Source organism: Salvelinus fontinalis, chromosome 11 (genome assembly GCF_029448725.1).
Source record: "Salvelinus fontinalis isolate EN_2023a chromosome 11, ASM2944872v1, whole genome shotgun sequence".
Taxonomy (NCBI): domain Eukaryota; kingdom Metazoa; phylum Chordata; class Actinopteri; order Salmoniformes; family Salmonidae; genus Salvelinus; species Salvelinus fontinalis.
In genome coordinates this window covers 3,114,646-3,137,859 of record NC_074675.1, presented here as the reverse complement: position 1 = coordinate 3,137,859, position 23,214 = coordinate 3,114,646, and the positions used below count along the sequence as shown (strand labels likewise).

Genomic DNA, 23,214 nt, shown 5'->3' with positions numbered 1-23,214 from the left:
TCACTGTTGAGCTCCTTCTAGCTAGTTAGTAGTATACTTCACTGTTGAGCTCCTTCTGGCTAGTTAGTTAGTAGTATACTTCACTGTTGAGCTCCTTCTGGCTAGTTAGTTAGTAGTAGTATACGTCACTGTTGAGCTCCTTTTGGCTAGTTAGTAGTAGTATACTTCACTGTTGAGCTCCTTCTGGCTAGTTAGTAGTAGTATACTTCACTGTTGAGCTCCTTCTGGCTAGTTAGTAGTATACTTCACTGTTGAGCTCCTTCTGGCTAGTTAGTAGCAGTATACTTCACTGTTGAGCTCCTTCTGGCTAGTTAGTAGTATTACACTTCACTGTTGAGCTCCTTCTGGCTAGTTAGTAGTAGTATACTTCACTGTTGAGCTCCTTCTGGCTACTTAGTTAGCAGTATACTTCACTGTTGAGCTCCTTCTGGCTAGTTAGTAGCAGTATACTTCACTGTTGAGCTCCTTCTGGCTAGTTAGTAGTAGTATACTTCACTGTTGAGCTCCTTCTGGCTAGTTAGTAGTACTATACTTCACTGTTGAGCTCCTTCTGGCTAGTTAGTAGTAGTATACTTCACTGTTGAGCTCCTTCTGGCTAGTTAGTAGTAGTCTGCTTCACTGTTGAGCTCCTTCTGGCTAGTTAGTAGTAGTATACTTCACTGTTGAGCTCCTTCTGGCTAGTTAGTAGTAGTATACTTCACTGTTGAGCTCCTTCTGGCTAGTTAGTAGTAGTCTGCTTCCCTGTTGAGCTCCTTCTGGCTATTTAGTAGTAGTATACTTCACTGTTGAGCTCCTTCTGGCTAGTTAGTAGTAGTATACTTCCCTGTTGAGCTCCTTCTAGCTAGTTAGTAGTATACTTCACTGTTGAGCTCCTTCTTGCTAGTTAGTAGTAGTATACTTCACTGTTGAGCTCCTTCTGGCTAGTTAGTAGTGGTATACTTCACTGTTGAGCTCCTTCTGGCTAGTTAGTAGTAGTATGTTTCACTGTTGAGCTCCTTCTGGCTAGTTAGTTAGTAGTATACTTCCCTGTTGAGCTCCTTCTGGCTAGTTAGTAGTAGTATACTTCCCTGTTGAGCTCCTTCTGGCTAGGTAGTTAGTAGTATACTTCACTGTTGAGCTCCTTCTAGCTAGTTAGTAGTATACTTCACTGTTGAGCTCCTTCTGGCTAGTTAGTTAGTAGTATACTTCACTGTTGAGCTCCTTCTGGCTAGTTAGGTAGTAGTAGTATACGTCACTGTTGAGCTCCTTTTGGCTAGTTAGTAGTAGTATACTTCACTGTTGAGCTCCTTCTGGCTAGTTAGTAGTAGTATACTTCACTGTTGAGCTCCTTCTGGCTAGTTAGTAGTAGTATGCTTCAATGTTGAGCTCCTTCTGGCTAGTTAGTAGTAATATGTTTAACGGTTGAGCGCCTTCTGGCTAGTTAGAAGTAATATGCTTAACGGTTGAGCTCCTTCTGGCTAGTTAGTAGTAATATGCTTAACGGTTGAGCTCCTTCTGGCTAGTTAGTAGCAGTACACTTAACTGTTGAACTCCTTCTGTCTAGTTAATAGTAGTATACTTCACTGTTGAGCTCCTTCTGGCTAGTTAGTAGTAGTATACTTCACTGTTGAGCTCCTTCTGGCTAGTTAGTAGTATACTTCACTGTTGAGCTCCTTCTGGCTAGTTAGTAATAGTATACTTCACTGTTGAGCTCCTTCTGGCTAGTTAGTAGTAGTATACTTCACTGTTGAGCTCCTTCTGGCTAGTTAGTAGTAGTATACTTCCCTGTTGAGCTCCTTCTAGCTAGTTAGTAGTATACTTCACTGTTGAGCTCCTTCTGGCTAGTTAGTAGTAGTATACCTCCCTGTTGAGCTCCTTCTGGCTAGTTAGTAGTAGTATACTTCACTGTTGAGCTCCTTCTGGCTAGTTAGTAGTAGTATACTTCCCTGTTGAGCTCCTTCTAGCTAGTTAGTAGTATACTTCACTGTTGAGCTCCTTCTGGCTAGTTAGTAGTACTATACTTCAATGTTGAGCTCCTTCTGGCTAGTTAGTAGTAGTCTGCTTCACTGTTGAGCTCCTTCTGGCTAGTTAGTAGTAGTCTGCTTCACTGTTGAGCTCCTTCTGGCTAGTTAGTTAGTAGTATACTTCCCTGTTGAGCTCCTTCTGGCTAGTTAGTAATAGTATACTTCACTGTTGAGCTCCTTCTGGCTAGTTAGTAGCAGTATACTTCACTGTTGAGCTCCTTCTGGCTAGTTAGTAGTAGTATACTTCACTGTTGAGCTCCTTCTGGCTAGTTAGTAGTAGTATACTTCCCTGTTGAGCTCCTTCTGGCTAGTTAGTAGTAGTATACTTCACTGTTGAGCTCCTTCTAGCTAGTTAGTAGTATACTTCACTGTTGAGCTCCTTCTGGCTAGTTAGTTAGTAGTATACTTCACTGTTGAGCTCCTTCTGGCTAGTTAGTAGTAGTATACTTCACTGTTGAGCTCCTTCTGGCTAGTTAGTAGTAGTCTGCTTCACTGTTGAGCTCCTTCTGGCTAGTTAGTAGTAGTCTGCTTCACTGTTGAGCTCCTTCTGGCTAGTTAGTTAGTAGTATACTTCCCTGTTGAGCTCCTTCTGGCTAGTTAGTAATAGTATACTTCACTGTTGAGCTCCTTCTGGCTAGTTAGTAGCAGTATACTTCACTGTTGAGCTCCTTCTGGCTAGTTAGTAGTAGTATACTTCACTGTTGAGCTCCTTCTGGCTAGTTAGTAGTAGTATACTTCCCTGTTGAGCTCCTTCTGGCTAGTTAGTAGTAGTATACTTCACTGTTGAGCTCCTTCTAGCTAGTTAGTAGTATACTTCACTGTTGAGCTCCTTCTGGCTAGTTAGTTAGTAGTATACTTCACTGTTGAGCTCCTTCTGGCTAGTTAGTTAGTAGTAGTATACGTCACTGTTGAGCTCCTTTTGGCTAGTTAGTAGTAGTATACTTCACTGTTGAGCTCCTTCTGGCTAGTTAGTAGTAGTATACTTCACTGTTGAGCTCCTTCTGGCTAGTTAGTAGTATACTTCACTGTTGAGCTCCTTCTGGCTAGTTAGTAGCAGTATACTTCACTGTTGAGCTCCTTCTGGCTAGTTAGTAGTAGTATGCTTCACTGTTGAGCTCCTTCTGGTTAGTTAGTAGTAGTATGTTTCACTGTTGAGCTCCTTCTGGCTAGTTAGTTAGTAGTATTCTTCCCTGTTGAGCTCCTTCTGGCTAGTTAGTAATAGTATACTTCACTGTTGAGCTCCTTCTGGCTAGTTAGTAGCAGTATACTTCACTGTTGAGCTCCTTCTGGCTAGTTAGTAGTAGTATACTTCACTGTTGAGCTCCTTCTGGCTAGTTAGTAGTAGTATACTTCCCTGTTGAGCTCCTTCTGGCTAGTTAGTAGTAGTATACTTCACTGTTGAGCTCCTTCTAGCTAGTTAGTAGTATACTTCACTGTTGAGCTCCTTCTGGCTAGTTAGTTAGTAGTATACTTCACTGTTGAGCTCCTTCTGGCTAGTTAGTTAGTAGTAGTATACGTCACTGTTGAGCTCCTTTTGGCTAGTTAGTAGTAGTATACTTCACTGTTGAGCTCCTTCTGGCTAGTTAGTAGTAGTATACTTCACTGTTGAGCTCCTTCTGGCTAGTTAGTAGTATACTTCACTGTTGAGCTCCTTCTGGCTAGTTAGTAGCAGTATACTTCACTGTTGAGCTCCTTCTGGCTAGTTAGTAGTATTACACTTCACTGTTGAGCTCCTTCTGGCTAGTTAGTAGTAGTATACTTCACTGTTGAGCTCCTTCTGGCTACTTAGTTAGCAGTATACTTCACTGTTGAGCTCCTTCTGGCTAGTTAGTAGCAGTATACTTCACTGTTGAGCTCCTTCTGGCTAGTTAGTAGTAGTATACTTCACTGTTGAGCTCCTTCTGGCTAGTTAGTAGTACTATACTTCACTGTTGAGCTCCTTCTGGCTAGTTAGTAGTAGTATACTTCACTGTTGAGCTCCTTCTGGCTAGTTAGTAGTAGTCTGCTTCACTGTTGAGCTCCTTCTGGCTAGTTAGTAGTAGTATACTTCACTGTTGAGCTCCTTCTGGCTAGTTAGTAGTAGTATACTTCACTGTTGAGCTCCTTCTGGCTAGTTAGTAGTAGTCTGCTTCACTGTTGAGCTCCTTCTGGCTATTTAGTAGTAGTATACTTCACTGTTGAGCTCCTTCTGGCTAGTTAGTAGTAGTATACTTCCCTGTTGAGCTCCTTCTAGCTAGTTAGTAGTATACTTCACTGTTGAGCTCCTTCTTGCTAGTTAGTAGTAGTATACTTCACTGTTGAGCTCCTTCTGGCTAGTTAGTAGTGGTATACTTCACTGTTGAGCTCCTTCTGGCTAGTTAGTAGTAGTATGTTTCACTGTTGAGCTCCTTCTGGCTAGTTAGTTAGTAGTATACTTCCCTGTTGAGCTCCTTCTGGCTAGTTAGTAGTAGTATACTTCCCTGTTGAGCTCCTTCTGGCTAGGTAGTTAGTAGTATACTTCACTGTTGAGCTCCTTCTAGCTAGTTAGTAGTATACTTCACTGTTGAGCTCCTTCTGGCTAGTTAGTTAGTAGTATACTTCACTGTTGAGCTCCTTCTGGCTAGTTAGGTAGTAGTAGTATACGTCACTGTTGAGCTCCTTTTGGCTAGTTAGTAGTAGTATACTTCACTGTTGAGCTCCTTCTGGCTAGTTAGTAGTAGTATACTTCACTGTTGAGCTCCTTCTGGCTAGTTAGTAGTAGTATGCTTCAATGTTGAGCTCCTTCTGGCTAGTTAGTAGTAATATGTTTAACGGTTGAGCGCCTTCTGGCTAGTTAGAAGTAATATGCTTAACGGTTGAGCTCCTTCTGGCTAGTTAGTAGTAATATGCTTAACGGTTGAGCTCCTTCTGGCTAGTTAGTAGCAGTACACTTAACTGTTGAACTCCTTCTGTCTAGTTAATAGTAGTATACTTCACTGTTGAGCTCCTTCTGGCTAGTTAGTAGTAGTATACTTCACTGTTGAGCTCCTTCTGGCTAGTTAGTAGTATACTTCACTGTTGAGCTCCTTCTGGCTAGTTAGTAATAGTATACTTCACTGTTGAGCTCCTTCTGGCTAGTTAGTAGTAGTATACTTCACTGTTGAGCTCCTTCTGGCTAGTTAGTAGTAGTATACTTCCCTGTTGAGCTCCTTCTAGCTAGTTAGTAGTATACTTCACTGTTGAGCTCCTTCTGGCTAGTTAGTAGTAGTATACTTCCCTGTTGAGCTCCTTCTGGCTAGTTAGTAGTAGTATACTTCACTGTTGAGCTCCTTCTGGCTAGTTAGTAGTAGTATACTTCCCTGTTGAGCTCCTTCTAGCTAGTTAGTAGTATACTTCACTGTTGAGCTCCTTCTGGCTAGTTAGTAGTAGTATACTTCCCTGTTGAGCTCCTTCTGGCTAGTTAGTAGTACTATACTTCACTGTTGAGCTCCTTCTGGCTAGTTAGTAGTAGTATACTTCACTGTTGAGCTCCTTCTGGCTAGTTAGTAGTACTATACTTCACTGTTGAACTCCTTCTGGCTAGTTAGTAGTACTATACTTCACTGTTGAGCTCCTTCTAGCTAGTTAGTAGTGGTATACTTCACTGTTGAGCTCCTTCTAGCTAGTTAGTAGTGGTATACTTCACTGTTGAAATCCTTCTGGCTAGTTAGTAGTAGTATACTTCACTGTTGAGCTCCTTCTGGCTAGTTAGTAGTAGTATACTTCACTGTTGAGCTCCTTCTGGCTAGTTAGTAGTACTATACTTCACTGTTGAGCTCCTTCTGGCTAGTTAGTAGTAGTATACTTCACTGTTGAGCTCCTTCTGGCTAGTTAGTAGTACTATACTTCACTGTTGAGCTCCTTCTGGCTAGTTAGTAGTAGTATACTTCACTGTTGAGCTCCTTCTGGCTAGTTAGTAGTAGTATACTTCACTGTTGAGCTCCTTCTGGCTAGTTAGTAGTAGTATACTTCACTGTTGAGCTCCTTCTGGCTAGTTAATAGTAGTATACTTCACTGTTGAGCTCCTTCTGGCTAGTTAGTAGTAGTATACTTCACTGTTGAGCTCCTTCTGGCTAGTTAGTAGTAGTATACTTCACTGTTGAGCTCCTTCTGGCTAGTTAGTAGTAGTATACTTCACTGTTGAGCTCCTTCTGGCTACTTAGTTAGCAGTATACTTCACTGTTGAGCTCCTTCTGGCTAGTTAGTAGTAGTATACTTCACTGTTGAGCTCCTTCTGGCTAGTTAGTAGCAGTATACTTCACTGTTGAGCTCCTTCTGGCTACTTAGTTAGCAGTATACTTCACTGTTGAGCTCCTTCTGGCTAGTTAGTTAGTAGTATACTTCACTGTTGAGCTCCTTCTGGCTAGTTAGTAGTATACTTCACTGTTGAGCTCCTTCTGGCTAGTTAGTAGTAGTATACTTCACTGTTGAGCTCCTTCTGGCTAGTTAGTAGTAGTATACTTCACTGTTGAGCTCCTATTGGCTAGTTAGTAGTAGTATACTTCACTGTTGAGCTCCTTCTGGCTAGTTAGTAGTAGTATACTTCACTGTTGAGCTCCTTCTGGCTAGTTAGTAGTATACTTCACTGTTGAGCTCCTTCTGACTAGTTAGTTAGTATTTATGCTTAACTGTTGAGCTCCTTCTGGCTAGTTAATAGTAGTATACTTCACTGTTGAGCTCCTTCTGGCTAGTTAGTTAGTAGTAGTATACTTCCCTGTTGAGCTCCTTCTAGCTAGTTAGTAGTATACTTTACTGTTGAGCTCCTTCTGGCTAGTTAGTAGTAGTAGTATACTTCACTGTTGAGCTCCTTCTGGCTAGTTAGTAGTAGTCTGCTTCACTGTTGAGCTCCTTCTGGCTAGTTAGTAGTAGTATACTTCACTGTTGAGCTCCTTCTGGCTAGTTAGTAGTAGTATACTTCCCTGTTGAGCTCCTTCTAGCTAGTTAGTAGTATACTTCACTGTTGAGCTCCTTCTGGCTAGTTAGTAGTAGTATACTTCCCTGTTGAGCTCCTTCTGGCTAGTTAGTAGTAGTATACTTCCCTGTTGAGCTCCTTCTAGCTAGTTAGTAGTATACTTCACTGTTGAGCTCCTTCTGGCTAGCTAGTAGTAGTATACTTCCCTGTTGAGCTCCTTCTGGCTAGTTAGTAGTAGTATACTTCCCTGTTGAGCTCCTTCTGGCTAGTTAGTAGTAGTATACTTCACTGTTGAGCTCCTTCTGGCTAGTTAGTAGCAGTATACTTCACTGTTGAGCTCCTTCTGGCTAGTTAGTTAGTAGTATACTTCACTGTTGAGCTCCTTCTGGCTAGTTAGTAGTACTATACTTCACTGTTGAGCTCCTTCTGGCTAGTTAGTAGTAGTCTGCTTCACTGTTGAGCTCCTTCTGGCTAGTTAGTAGTAGTCTGCTTCACTGTTGAGCTCCTTCTGGCTAGTTAGTAGTAGTATACTTCACTGTTGAGCTCCTTCTGGCTAGTTAGTAGTAGTATACTTCCCTGTTGAGCTTCTTCTAGCTAGTTAGTAGTATACTTCACTGTTGAGCTCCTTCTGGCTAGTTAGTAGTATACTTCACTGTTGAGCTCCTTCTGGCTAGTTAGTTAGTAGTATACTTCACTGTTGAGCTCCTTCTGGCTAGTTAGTAGTAGTCTGCTTCACTGTTGAGCTCCTTCTGGCTAGTTAGTAGTAGTCTGCTTCACTGTTGAGCTCCCTCTGGTTAGTTAGTAGTAGTATATGTCACTGTTGAGCTCCTTCTGGCTAGTTAGTAGTAGTCTGCTTAACGGTTGAGCGCCTTCTGGCTAGTTAGTAGTAATATGCTTAACGGTTGAGCTCCTTCTAGCTAGTTAGTAGTAGTACACTTCACTGTTGAGCTCCTTCTGGCTAGTTAGTAGTAGTACACTTCACTGTTGAGCTCCTTCTGGCTAGTTAGTAATAGTATACTTCACTGTTGAGCTCCTTCTGGCTAGTTAGTAGTAGTATGTTTCACTGTTGAGCTCCTTCTGGCTAGTTAGTTAGTAGTATACTTCCCTGTTGAGCTCCTTCTGGCTAGTTAGTAGTAGTATACTTCCCTGTTGAGCTCCTTCTGGCTAGTTAGTAGTAGTATACTTCACTGTTGAGCTCCTTCTAGCTAGTTAGTAGCATACTTCACTGTTGAGCTCCTTCTGGCTAGTTAGTTAGTAGTATACTTCACTGTTGAGCTCCTTCTGGCTAGTTAGTAGTAGTAGTATACTTCACTGTTGAGCTCCTTCTGGCTAGTTAGTAGTACTATACTTCACTGTTGAGCTCCTTCTGGCTAGTTAGTAGTAGTATACTTCACTGTTGAGCTCCTTCTGGCTAGTTAGTAGTAGTATACTTCACTGTTGAGCTCCTTCTGGCTAGTTAGTAGTAGTATACTTCACTGTTGAGCTCCTTCTGGCTAGTTAATAGTAGTATACTTCACTGTTGAGCTCCTTCTGGCTAGTTAGTAGTAGTATACTTCCCTGTTGAGCTCCTTCTGGCTAGTTAGTAGTATACTTCACTGTTGAGCTCCTTCTGGCTAGTTAGTAGTAGTACACTTCACTGTTGAGCTCCTTCTGGCTAGTTAGTAGTAGTCTGCTTCACTGTTGAGCTCCTTCTGGCTAGTTAGTAGTAGTATACTTCCCTGTTGAGCTCCTTCTGGCTAGTTAGTAGTAGTATACTTCCCTGTTGAGCTCCTTCTGGCTAGTTAGTCTCAACATTATATGCAGGATCTCTGCTGTAATTCAATCAAACTTGCAGTGTGGTAAAACCACATTCTAGGTATGAGTGAGGGATTAACCTAGTCTAGGGTATATATTGCGTGTTTGTTAGTTTTGGGGTCATAGATCATACCGTGAGGGACTTGCTGAGTTGTTGGTCCTGCTGTACTGTGTTGTGAGTGTCTCAGAGGTCATAGGTCATACTGTGAGGGACTTGCTGAGTTGTTGGTCCTGCTGTACTGTGTTGTGAGTGTCTCAGGGGTCATAGGTCATACCGTGAGGGACTTGCTGAGTTGTTGGTCCTGCTGTACTGTGTTGTGAGTGTCTCAGGGGTCATAGGTCATACCGTGAGGGACTTGCTGAGTTGTTGGTCCTGCTGTACTGTGTTGTGAGTGTCTCAGAGGTCAGAGGTCATACCGTGAGGGACTTGATGAGTTGTTGGTCCTGCTGTACTGTGTTGTGAGTGTCTCAGAGGTCATAGGTCATACCGTGAGGGACTTGCTGAGTTGCTGGTCCTGCTGTACTGTGTTGTGAGTGTCTCAGAGGTCATAGGTCATACCGAGAGGGACTTGCTGAGTTGTTGGTCCTGCTGTATTGTGTTGTGAGTGTCTCAGGGGTCATAGGTCATACCGTGAGGGACTTGCTGAGTTGTTTGTCCTGCTGTACTGTGTTGTGAGTGTTTCAGAGGTCATACCGTGACGGACTTGCTGAGTTGTTGGTCCTGCTGTACTGTGTTGTGAGTGTCTCAGGGGTCAGAGGTCATACCGTGAGGGACTTGCTGAGTTGCTGGTCCTGCTGTACTGTGTTGTGAGTGTCTCAGGGGTCAGAGGTCATACCGTGAGGGACTTGCTGAGTTGTTGGTCCTGCTGTACTGTGTTGTGAGTGTCTCAGGGGTCAAAGGTCATACCTTGAGGGACTTGCTGAGTTGTTGGTCCTGCTGTACTGTGTTGTGAGTGTCTCAGGGGTCATAGGTCATACCCTGAGGGACTTGCTGAGTTGTTGGTCCTGCTGTACTGTGTTGTGAGTGTCTCAGGGGTCATAGGTCATACCGTGAGGGACTTGCTGAGTTGCTGGTCCTGCTGTACTGTGTTGTGAGTGTCTCAGGGGTCATAGGTCATACCCTGAGGGACTTGCTGAGTTGTTTGTCCTGCTGTACTGTGTTGTGAGTGTCTCAGGGGTCATAGGTCATACCATGAGGGACTTGCTGAGTTGTTGGTCCTGCTGTGTTGTGAGTGTCTCAGAGGTCATAGGTCATACCGTGAGGGACTTGCTGAGTTGCTGGTCCTGCTGTACTGTGTTGTGAGTGTCAGGGGTCATAGGTCATACCGTGAGGGACTTGCTGAGTTGTTGGTCCTGCTGTACTGTGTTGTGAGTGTCTCAGAGGTCATAGGTCATACCGTGAGGGACTTGCTGAGTTGCTGGTCCTGCTGTACTGTGTTGTGAGTGTCTCAGGGGTCATAGGTCATACCGTGAGGGACTTGCTGAGTTGTTGGTCCTGCTGTACTGTGTTGTGAGTGTCTCAGGGGTCATAGGTCATACCCTGAGGGACTTGCTGAGTTGCTGGTCCTGCTGTACTGTGTTGTGAGTGTGTCAGAGGTCAAGAGGTCATACCCTGAGGGACTTGCTGAGTTGCTGGTCCTGCTGTACTGTGTTGTGAGTGTCTCAGGGGTCATAGGTCATACCATGAGGGACTTGTTGAGTTGTTGGTCCTGCTGTACTGTGTTGTGAGTGTCTCAGGGGTCATAGGTCATACCCTGAGGGACTTGCTGAGTTGCTGGTCCTGTTGTACTGTGTTGTGAGGGACTTGCTGAGTTGCTGGTCCTGCTGTACTGTGTTGTGAGTGTCTCAGGAGTCATAGGTCATACCATGAGGGACTTGCTGAGTTGTTGGTCCTGCTGCACTGTGTTGTGAGTGTCTCAGGGGTCATAGGTCATACCCTGAGGGACTTGCTGAGTTGCTGGTCCTGTTGTACTGTGTTGTGAGGGACTTGCTGAGTTGCTGGTCCTGCTGTACTGTGTTGTGAGTGTCTCAGGGGTCATAGGTCATACCATGAGGGACTTGCTGAGTTGTTGGTCCTGCTGTACTGTGTTGTGAGTGTCTCAGGGGTCATAGGTCATACCCAGAGGGACTTGCTGAGTTGCTGGTCCTGCTGTACTGTGTTGTGAGTGTGTCAGAGGTCAGAGGTCAAAGGTCATACCCTGAGGGACTTGCTGAGTTGCTGGTCCTGCTGTACTGTGTTGTGAGTGTGTCAGAGGTCAAAGGTCATACCCTGAGGGACTTGCTGAGTTGCTGGTCCTGCTGTACTGTGTTGTGAGTGTGTCAGAGGTCAGAGGTCATAGGTCATACCCTGAGGGACTTGCTGAGTTGCTGGTCCTGCTGTACTGTGTTGTGACTGTCTCAGGGGTCATAGGTCATACCGTGAGGGACTTGCTGAGTTGTTGGTCCTGCTGTACTGTGTTGTGAGTGTCTCAGGGGTCATAGGTCATACCGTGAGGGACTTGCTGGGTTGTTGGTTCTGCTGTACTGTGTTGTGAGTGTCTCAGGGGTCATAGGTCAAAGGTCATACCCTGAGGGACTTGCTGAGTTGCTGGTCCTGCTGTACTGTGTTGTGAGTGGGTCAGAGGTCAAAGGTCATACCCTGAGGGACTTGCTGAGTTGCTGGTCCTGCTGTACTGTGTTGTGAGTGTGTCAGAGGTCAGAGGTCAAAGGTCATACCCTGAGGGACTTGCTGAGTTGCTGGTCCTGCTGTACTGTGTTGTGAGTGTGTCAGAGGTCAGAAGTCATAGGTCATACCGTGAGGGACTTGCTGAGTTGTTGGTCCTGCTGTACTGTGTTGTGAGTGTCTCAGGGGTCATAGGTCATACCGTGAGGGACTTGCTGGGTTGTTGGTTCTGCTGTACTGTGTTGTGAGTGTCTCAGGGGTCATAGGTCATACCCAGAGGGACTTGCTGATTTGCTGGTCCTGCTGTACTGTGTTGTGAGTGTGTCAGAGGTCAGAGGTCAAAGGTCATACCCTGAGGGACTTGCTGAGTTGCTGGTCCTGCTGTACTGTGTTGTGAGTGTGTCAGAGGTCAGAGGTCAAAGGTCATACCCTGAGGGACTTGCTGAGTTGCTGGTCCTGCTGTACTGTGTTGTGAGTGTGTCAGAGGTCAGAGGTCATAGGTCATACCCTGAGGGACTTGCTGAGTTGCTGGTCCTGCTGTACTGTGTTGTGACTGTCTCAGGGGTCATAGGTCATACCGTGAGGGACTTGCTGAGTTGTTGGTCCTGCTGTACTGTGTTGTGAGTGTCTCAGGGGTCATAGGTCATACCGTGAGGGACTTGCTGGGTTGTTGGTTCTGCTGTACTGTGTTGTGAGTGTCTCAGGGGTCAGAGGTCAGAGGTCATACCGTGAGGGACTTGCTGAGTTGCTGGTCCTGCTCCTCCAGGTGAGCACACTCCTTCTTCAGCTCTACATTCCTCCTGAGCAGACTCCTCTTCTCGCCCTCTCTCACTAAACACACAATACACCTAGTATTAACACAGCATAACACACACACACCTAGTATTAACACAGCATAACACACACACACCTAGTATTAACACAGCATAACACACACACACACACACACACCTAGTATTAACACAGCATAACACACACACCCACCTAGTATTAACACAGCATAACACACACACACACACCTAGTATTAACACAGCATAAAACACACACCCACCTAGTATTAACACAGCATAACACACACACACACACACCTAGTATTAACACAGCATAAAACACACACACACCTAGTATTAACACAGCATAACACACACACACCTAGTATTAACACAGCATGACACACACACACACACCTAGTATTAACACAGCATAACACACACACACACACACCTAGTATTAACACAGCACAACACACACACACCTAGTATTAACACAGCATAACACACACACACACACCTAGTATTAACACAGCATAACACACACACACACACCTAGTATTAACACAGCATAACACACACACACCTAGTATTAACACAGCATAACACACACACACCTAGTATTAACACAGCACAATACACACACACCTAGTATTAACACAGCATAACACACACACACACACCTAGTATTAACACAGCATAACACACACACACACCCACCTAGTATTAACACAGCATAACACACACACACCTAGTATTAACACAGCATAACACACACACACCTAGTATTAACACAGCATAACACACACACACACACACACACACCTAGTATTAACACAGCATAACACACACACACCTAGTATTAACACAGCATAACACACACACACCTAGTATTAACACAGCATAACACACACACACACACACCTAGTATTAACACAGCATAACACACACACCTAGTATTAACACAGCATAACACACACACCTAGTATTAACACAGCATAACACACACACACACACACACCTAGTATTAACACAGCATAACACACACACACCTAGTATTAACACAGCATAACACACACACACACACACACACCTAGTATTAACACAGCATAACACACACACACCTAGTATTAACACAGCATAACACACACACACCTAGTATTAACACAGCATAACACACACACACACCTAGTATTAACACAGCATAACACACACACCTAGTATTAACACAGCATAACACACACACACCTAGTATTAACACAGCATAACACACACACACCTAGTATTAACACAGCACAATACACACACACCTAGTATTAACACAGCATAACACACACACACACACACACACCTAGTATTAACACAGCATAACACACACACACCTAGTATTAACACAGCATAACACACACACACCTAGTATTAACACAGCATAACACACACACACACACACACACACCTAGTATTAACACAGCATAACACACACACACCTAGTATTAACACAGCATAACACACACACACCTAGTATTAACACAGCATAACACACACACACACCTAGTATTAACACAGCATAACACACACACCTAGTATTAACACAGCATAACACACACACACACACACACACACACACCTAGTATTAACACAGCATAACACACACACACCTAGTATTAACACAGCATAACACACACACACACACACACACCTAGTATTAACACAGCATAAAACACACACACCTAGTATTAACACAGCATAACACACACACACCTAGTATTAACACAGCATAACACACACACACCTAGTATTAACACAGCATAACACACACACACACACACACCTAGTATTAACACAGCATAACACACACACACACCTAGTATTAACACAGCATAACACACACACCTAGTATTAACACAGCATAACACACACACACCTAGTATTAACACAGCACAACACACACACACCTAGTATTAACACAGCATAACACACACACACCTAGTATTAACACACCATAACACACACACACCTAGTATTAACACAGCATAACACACACACACCTAGTATTAACACAGCATAACACACACACACACACCTAGTATTAACACACCATAACACACACACACACACACACCCACACCTAGTATTAACACAGCATAACACACACACACACACACCTAGTATTAACATACCATAACACACACACACACACACACACCTAGTATTAACACAGCATAACACACACACACACACACCTAGTATTAACACAGCATAACACACACACACCTAGTATTAACACAGCATAACAAACACCTACTATTAACACACACACACACCTAGTATTAACACAACATAACACACACACACACACACCTAGTATTAACACAGCATAACACACACACACACACCTAGTATTAACACAGCATAACACACACCTAGTATTAACACAGCATAACACACACACACCTAGTATTAACACAGCATAACACACACACCTAGTATTAACACAGCATAACACACACACACCTAGTATTAACACAGCATAACACACACACCTAGTATTAACACAGCATAAAACACACACACACCTAGTATTAACACAGCATAAAACACACACACACCTAGTATTAACACAGCAAAATACACACACACACACACACCTAGTATTAACACAGCATAACACACACACACACACACACACCTAGTATTAACACAGCATAACACACACACACCTAGTATTAACACAGCATGACACACACACACACACCTAGTATTAACACAGCATAACACACACACACACACACCTAGTATTAACACAGCATAACACACACACACACCTAGTATTAACACAGCATAACACACACACACCTAGTATTAACACAGCATAACACACACACACCTAGTATTAACACAGCATAACACACACACACCTAGTATTAACACACCATAACACACACACACCTAGTATTAACACAGCACAATACACACACACACACACACCTAGTATTAACACAGCACAATACACACACACACACACCTAGTATTAACACAGCATAACACACACACACACACCTAGTATTAACACAGCATAACACACACACACCTAGTATTAACACAGCAGAACACACACACACACACCTAGTATTAACACACCATAACACACACACACACACACACACACCTAGTATTAACACAGCATAACACACACACACACACCTAGTATTAACATACCATAACGCACACACACACACACACACACCTAGTATTAACACAGCATAACACACACACACCTAGTATTAACACAGCATAACACACACACACCTAGTATTAACACAGCATAACACACACACACACCTAGTATTAACACAGCATGACACACACACACACACCTAGTATTAACACAGCATAACACACACACACACACACCTAGTATTAACACAGCATAACACACACACACACACCTAGTATTAACACAGCATAACACACACACACCTAGTATTAACACAGCATAACACACACACACCTAGTATTAACACAGCATAACACACACACACCTAGTATTAACACACCATAACACACACACACCTAGTATTAACACAGCACAATACACACACACACACACCTAGTATTAACACAGCATAACACACACACACACACCTAGTATTAACACAGCATAACACACACACACCTAGTATTAACACAGCATAACACACACACACACACAACTAGTATTAACACAGCATAACACACACACACCTAGTATTAACACAGCATAACACACACACACCTAGTATTAACACAGCATAACACACACACCTAGTATTAACACACCATAACACACACACACACACACACACCTAGTATTAACACAGCATAACACACACACACACACACCTAGTATTAACATACCATAACGCACACACACACACACACACCTAGTATTAACACAGCATAACACACACACACACACACCTAGTATTAACACAGCATAACACACACACACACACACCTAGTATTAACACAGCATAACACACACACACCTAGTGTTAACACAGCATAACACACACACACCTAGTATTAACACAGCATAACACACACACCTAGTATTAACACAGCATAACACACACACACACACACCTAGTATTAACACAGCATAACACACACACACCTAGTATTAACACAGCATAACACACACACACCTAGTATTAACACAGCATAACACACACACACACACCTAGTATTAACACACCATAACACACACACACACACACACACCTAGTATTAACACAGCATAACACACACACACACACACCTAGTATTAACATACCATAACACACACACACACACACACACCTAGTATTAACACAGCATGACACACACACACACACCTAGTATTAACACAGCATAACACACACACACCTAGTATTAACACAGCATAACACACACACACACACACCTAGTATTAACACAGCATAACACACACACACCTAGTATTAACACAGCATAACACACACACACCTAGTATTAACACAGCATAACACACACACACACACACCTAGTATTAACACAGCATAACACACACACACCTAGTATTAACACAGCATAACACACACACACCTAGTATTAACACAGCATAACACACACACACACACACCTAGTATTAACACAGCATAACAAACACCTACTATTAACACACACACACACCTAGTATTAACGCAACATAACACACACACACACACCTAGTATTAACACAGCATAACACACACACACACACCTAGTATTAACACAGCATAACACACACCTAGTATTAACACAGCATAACACACACACACCTAGTATTAACACAGCATAACACACACACCTAGTATTAACACAGCATAACACACACACACCTAGTATTAACACAGCATAACACACACACACCTAGTATTAACACAGCATAACACACACACCTAGTATTAACACAGCATAACACACACCTAGTATTAACACAGCATAAAACACACACACACCTAGTATTAACACAGCAAAATACACACACACACACACACCTAGTATTAACACAGCATAAAACACACACACACACCTAGTATTAACACAGCATAACACACACACACACACACACACCTAGTATTAACACAGCATAACACACACACACACCTAGTATTAACACAGCATGACACACACACACACACCTAGTATTAACACAGCATAACACACACACACACACACCTAGTATTAACACAGCATAACACACACACACACACCTAGTATTAACACAGCATAACACACACACACCTAGTATTAACACAGCATAACACACACACACCTAGTATTAACACAGCATAACACACACACACACACACCTAGTATTAACACAGCATAACACACACACACCTAGTATTAACACAGCATAACACACACACACCTAGTATTAACACAGCATAACACACACACACCTAGTATTAACACACCATAACACACACACACCTAGTATTAACACAGCACAATACACACACACACACACCTAGTATTAACACAGCATAACACACACACACACACCTAGTATTAACACAGCATAACACACACACACCTAGTATTAACACAGCATAACACACACACACCTAGTATTAACACATCATAACACACACACACCTAGTATTAACACAGCACAATACACACACACACACACCTAGTATTAACACAGCATAACACACACACACACACCTAGTATTAACACACCATAACACACACACACACACACACACCTAGTATTAACACAGCATAACACACACACACACACACACCTAGTATTAACATACCATAACGCACACACACACACACACACACCTAGTATTAACACAGCATAACACACACACACCTAGTATTAACACAGCATAACACACACACACCTAGTTTTAACACAGCATAACACACACACACCTAGTATTAACACAGCATGACACACACACACACACCTAGTATTAACACAGCATAACACACACACACACACACCTAGTATTAACACAGCATAACACACACACACACACCTAGTATTAACACAGCATAACACACACACACCTAGTATTAACACAGCATAACACACACACACCTAGTATTAACACAGCATAACACACACACACCTAGTATTAACACACCATAACACACACACACCTAGTATTAACACAGCACAATACACACACACACACACCTAGTATTAACACAGCATAACACACACACACACACCTAGTATTAACACAGCATAACACACACACACCTAGTATTAACACAGCATAACACACACACACACAACTAGTATTAACACAGCATAACACACACACACCTAGTATTAACACAGCATAACACACACACACACACCTAGTATTAACACACCATAACACACACACACACACACACCTAGTATTAACACAGCATAACACACACACACACACACCTAGTATTAACATACCATAACGCACACACACACACACACACACACACCTAGTATTAACACACCATAACACACACACACACACACACACCTAGTATTAACACAGCATAACACACACACACACACACCTAGTATTAACACAGCATAACACACACACACACACACACCTAGTATTAACACAGCATAACACACACACACCTAGTATTAACACAGCATAACACACACACACCTAGTATTAACACAGCATAACACACACACACACACACACACACACACACACACACACACACACCTAGTATTAACACAGCATAACACACACACACCTAGTATTAACACAGCATAACAAACACACACCTAGTATTAACACAGCATAACACACACACACCTAGTATTAACACATCTTAACACACACACACCTAGTATTAACACAGCATAACACACACACACCTAGTATTAACACAGCATAACACACACACACCTAGTATTAACACAGCATAACACACACACACCTAGTATTAACACAGCACAACACACACACACCTAGTATTAACACAGCATAACACACACCTACTATTAACACACCATAACACACACACCTACTATTAACACACCATAACACACATACCTAGTATTAACACAGCATAACACACACACCTAGTATTAACACAGCATAACACACACACACCTAGTATTAACACAGCACAACACACACACACCTAGTATTAACACAGCATAAAACACACACACCTAGTATTAACACAGCATAACACACACATTTAGTATTAACACAGCATAAAACACACACACCTAGTATTAACACAGCACAACACACACACACACACCTAGTATTAACACAGCATAACACACACACACACACCTAGTATTAACACAGCATAACACACACACACACACCTAGTATTAACACAGCATAACACACACACACCTAGTATTAACACAGCATAACACACACACACCTAGTATTAACACAGCATAACACACACACACCTAGTATTAACACAGCATAACACACACACACACACACACCTAGTATTAACACAGCACAACACACACACACCTAGTATTAACACAGCATAACACACACACACACACCTAGTATTAACACAGCATAACACACACACACACACACCTAGTATTAACACAGCATAACACACACACACCTAGTATTAACACAGCATAAAACACACATACACACCTAGTATTAACACAGCATAACACACACACACACACACACCTAGTATTAACACAGCATAACACACACACACCTAGTATTAACACAGCATGACACACACACACACACCTAGTATTAACACAGCATAACACACACACACCTAGTATTAACACAGCATGACACACACACACACCTAGTATTAACACACCATAACACACACACACCTAGTATTAACACAGCACAATACACACACACCTAGTATTAACACAACATAACATAAAATACACACACACCTAGTATTAACACAGCATAACACACACACACCTAGTATTAACACAGCATAACACACACACACCTAGTATTAACACAGCATAACACACACACACCTAGTATTAACACAGCATAACACACACACACCTAGTATTAACACAGCATAACACACACACACACACACACACACACACACACATCTAGTATTAACACAGCATAACACACACACACACACACACAGTGCAGGCCCAACTGCCACATGCCAGCTAGGTAAAGGTGTCCATTCTCACCAGTCTTGTGTGTAACATAGGACTGGACAAAGTTCTGTGGCCACGACATGTTCTCTTTGTTCAGAACCTTCAGGGGGAAGGAAAATACAAGTTAATAAAATGGAGGACGATGGAAACAGTTAACTTCCCTTCATATACTACATTCAGTATCGTTGTTATAGTCAGACGTCATTCAGTAGTGTTGTTATAGTCAGATGTTATTCAGTAGTGTTGTTATAGTCAGATGCCATTCAGTAGTGTTGTTATAGTCAGTAGATGTCATTCAGTAGTGTTGTTATAGTCAGATGTCATTCAGTAGTGTTGTTATAGTCAGTAGATGTCATTCAGTAGTGTTGTTATAGTCAGATGTCATTCAGTAGTGTTGTTATAGTCAGTAGATGTCATTCAGTAGTGTTGTTATAGTCAGTAGATGTCATTCAGTAGTGTTGTTATAGTTAGATGTCATTCAGTAGTGTTGTTATAGTTAGATGTCATTCAGTAGTGTTGTTATAGTCAGATGTCATTCAGTAGTGTTGTTATAGTCAGATGTCATTCAGTAGTGTTGTTATTGTCAGTAGATGTCATTCAGTAGTGTTGTTATAGTCAGTAGATGTCATTCAGTAGTGTTGTTATAGTCAGATGTCATTCAGTAGTGTTGTTATAGTCAGTAGATGTCATTCAGTAGTGTTGTTATAGTCAGTAGATGTCATTCAGTAGTGTTGTTATAGTCAGTAGATGTCATTCAGTAGTGTTGTTATAGTCAGTAGATGTCATTCAGTAGTGTTGTTATAGTCAGTAGATGTCATTCAGTAGTGTTGTTATAGTCAGTAGATGTCATTCAGTAGTGTTGTTATAGTCAGTAGATGTCATTCAGTAGTGTTGTTATAGTCAGTAGATGTCATTCAGTAGTGTTGTTATAGTCAGTAGATGTCATTCAGTAGTGTTGTTATAGTCAGATGTTATTCAGTAGTGTTGTTATAGTCAGATGCCATTCAGTAGTGTTGTTATAGTCAGTAGATGTCATTCAGTAGTGTTGTTATAGTCAGATGTCATTCAGTAGTGTTGTTATAGTCAGTAGATGTCATTCAGTAGTGTTGTTATAGTCAGATGTCATTCAGTAGTGTTGTTATAGTCAGATGTCATTCAGTAGTGTTGTTATAGTCAGTAGATGTCATTCAGTAGTGTTGTTATAGTCAGTAGATGTCATTCAGTAGTGTTGTTATAGTTAGATGTCATTCAGTAGTGTTGTTATAGTCAGATGTCATTCAGTAGTGTTGTTATTGTCAGTAGATGTCATTCAGTAGTGTTGTTATAGTCAGATGTTATTCAGTAGTGTTGTTATAGTCAGTAGATGTCATTCAGTAGTGTTGTTATAGTCAGTAGATGTCATTCAGTAGTGTTGTTATAGTCAGATGTCATTCAGTAGTGTTGTTATAGTCAGATGTCATTCAGTAGTGTTGTTATAGTCAGATGTCATTCAGTAGTGTTGTTATAGTCAGTAGTGTTATTCAGTAGTGTTGTTATAGTCATATGCCATTCAGTAGTGTTGTTATAGTCAGTAGATGTCATTCAGTAGTGTTGTTATAGTCAGATGTCATTCAGTAGTGTTGTTATAGTCAGATGTCATTCAGTAGTGTTTTTATAGTCAGTAGATGTCATTCAGTAGTGTTGTTATAGTTAGATGTCATTCAGTAGTGTTGTTATAGTCAGATGTCATTCAGTAGTGTTGTTATAGTCAGATGTCATTCAGTAGTGTTGTTATAGTCAGATGTCATTCAGTAGTGTTGTTATAGTCAGTAGATGTCATTCAGTAGTGTTGTTATAGTCAGATGTCATTCAGTAGTGTTGTTATAGTCAGTAGATGTCATTCAGTAGTGTTGTTATAGTCAGTAGATGTCATTCAGTAGTGTTGTTATAGTCAGTAGATGTCATTCAGTAGTGTTGTTATAGTCAGTAGATGTCATTCAGTAGTGTTGTTATAGTCAGTAGATGTCATTCAGTAGTGTTGTTATAGTCAGTAGATGTCATTCAGTAGTGTTGTTATAGTCAGTAGATGTCATTCAGTAGTGTTGTTATAGTCAGTAGATGTCATTCAGTAGTGTTGTTATAGTCAGTAGATGTCATTCAGTAGTGTTGTTATAGTCAGTAGATGTCATTCAGTAGTGTTGTTATAGTCAGATGTCATTCAGTAGTGTTGTTATAGTCAGATGTCATTCAGTAGTGTTGTTATAGTCAGATGTCATTCAGTAGTGTTGTTATAGTCAGATGTCATTCAGTAGTGTTGTTATAGTCAGATGTCATTCAGTAGTGTTGTTATAGTCAGATGTCATTCAGTAGTGTTGTTATAGTCAGATGTCATTCAGTAGTGTTGTTATAGTCAGATGTCATTCAGTAGTGTTGTTATAGTCAGATGTCATTCAGTAGTGTTGTTATAGTCAGTAGATGTCATTCAGTAGTGTTGTTATAGTCAGTATATGTCATTCAGTAGTGTTGTTATAGTCAGTATATGTCATTCAGTAGTGTTGTTATAGTCAGTATATGTCATTCAGTAGTGTTGTTATAGTCAGATGTCATTCAGTAGTGTTGTTATAGTCAGTAGATGTCATTCAGTAGTGTTGTTATAGTCAGATGTCATTCAGTAGTGTTGTTATAGTCAGTAGATGTCATTCAGTAGTGTTGTTATAGTCAGATGTCATTCAGTAGTGTTGTTGTAGTCAGATGTCATTCAGTAGTGTTGTTATAGTCAGTAGATGTCATTCAGTAGTGTTGTTATAGTCAGTATGTCATTCAGTAGTGTTGTTATAGTCAGCAGATGTCATTCAGTAGTATTGTTATAGTCAGTAGATGTCATTCAGTAGTGTTGTTATAGTCAGATGTCATTCAGTAGTGTTGTTATAGTCAGATATCA

At 41.6% G+C, this 23,214-nt stretch overlaps 1 protein-coding gene across 3 annotated transcripts in view; it reads right to left on the bottom strand.

Annotated features, from left to right (window-relative positions):
* The window catches only part of LOC129864883 (PHD finger protein 21A-like), a 458,909-nt gene that overhangs the window by 22,122 nt on the left and 413,573 nt on the right, over positions 1-23,214 (bottom strand). For all 3 annotated transcript variants that reach the window (XM_055937182.1, XM_055937183.1, XM_055937184.1), the window contains exons 13-14: positions 20,328-20,394; positions 12,096-12,199 (exon numbers count right to left, since the gene is read on the bottom strand). In XM_055937182.1, coding sequence (XP_055793157.1) covers positions 12,096-12,199; positions 20,328-20,394 — 171 coding nt within the window. The remainder of the gene's footprint in view (positions 1-12,095; positions 12,200-20,327; positions 20,395-23,214) is intronic.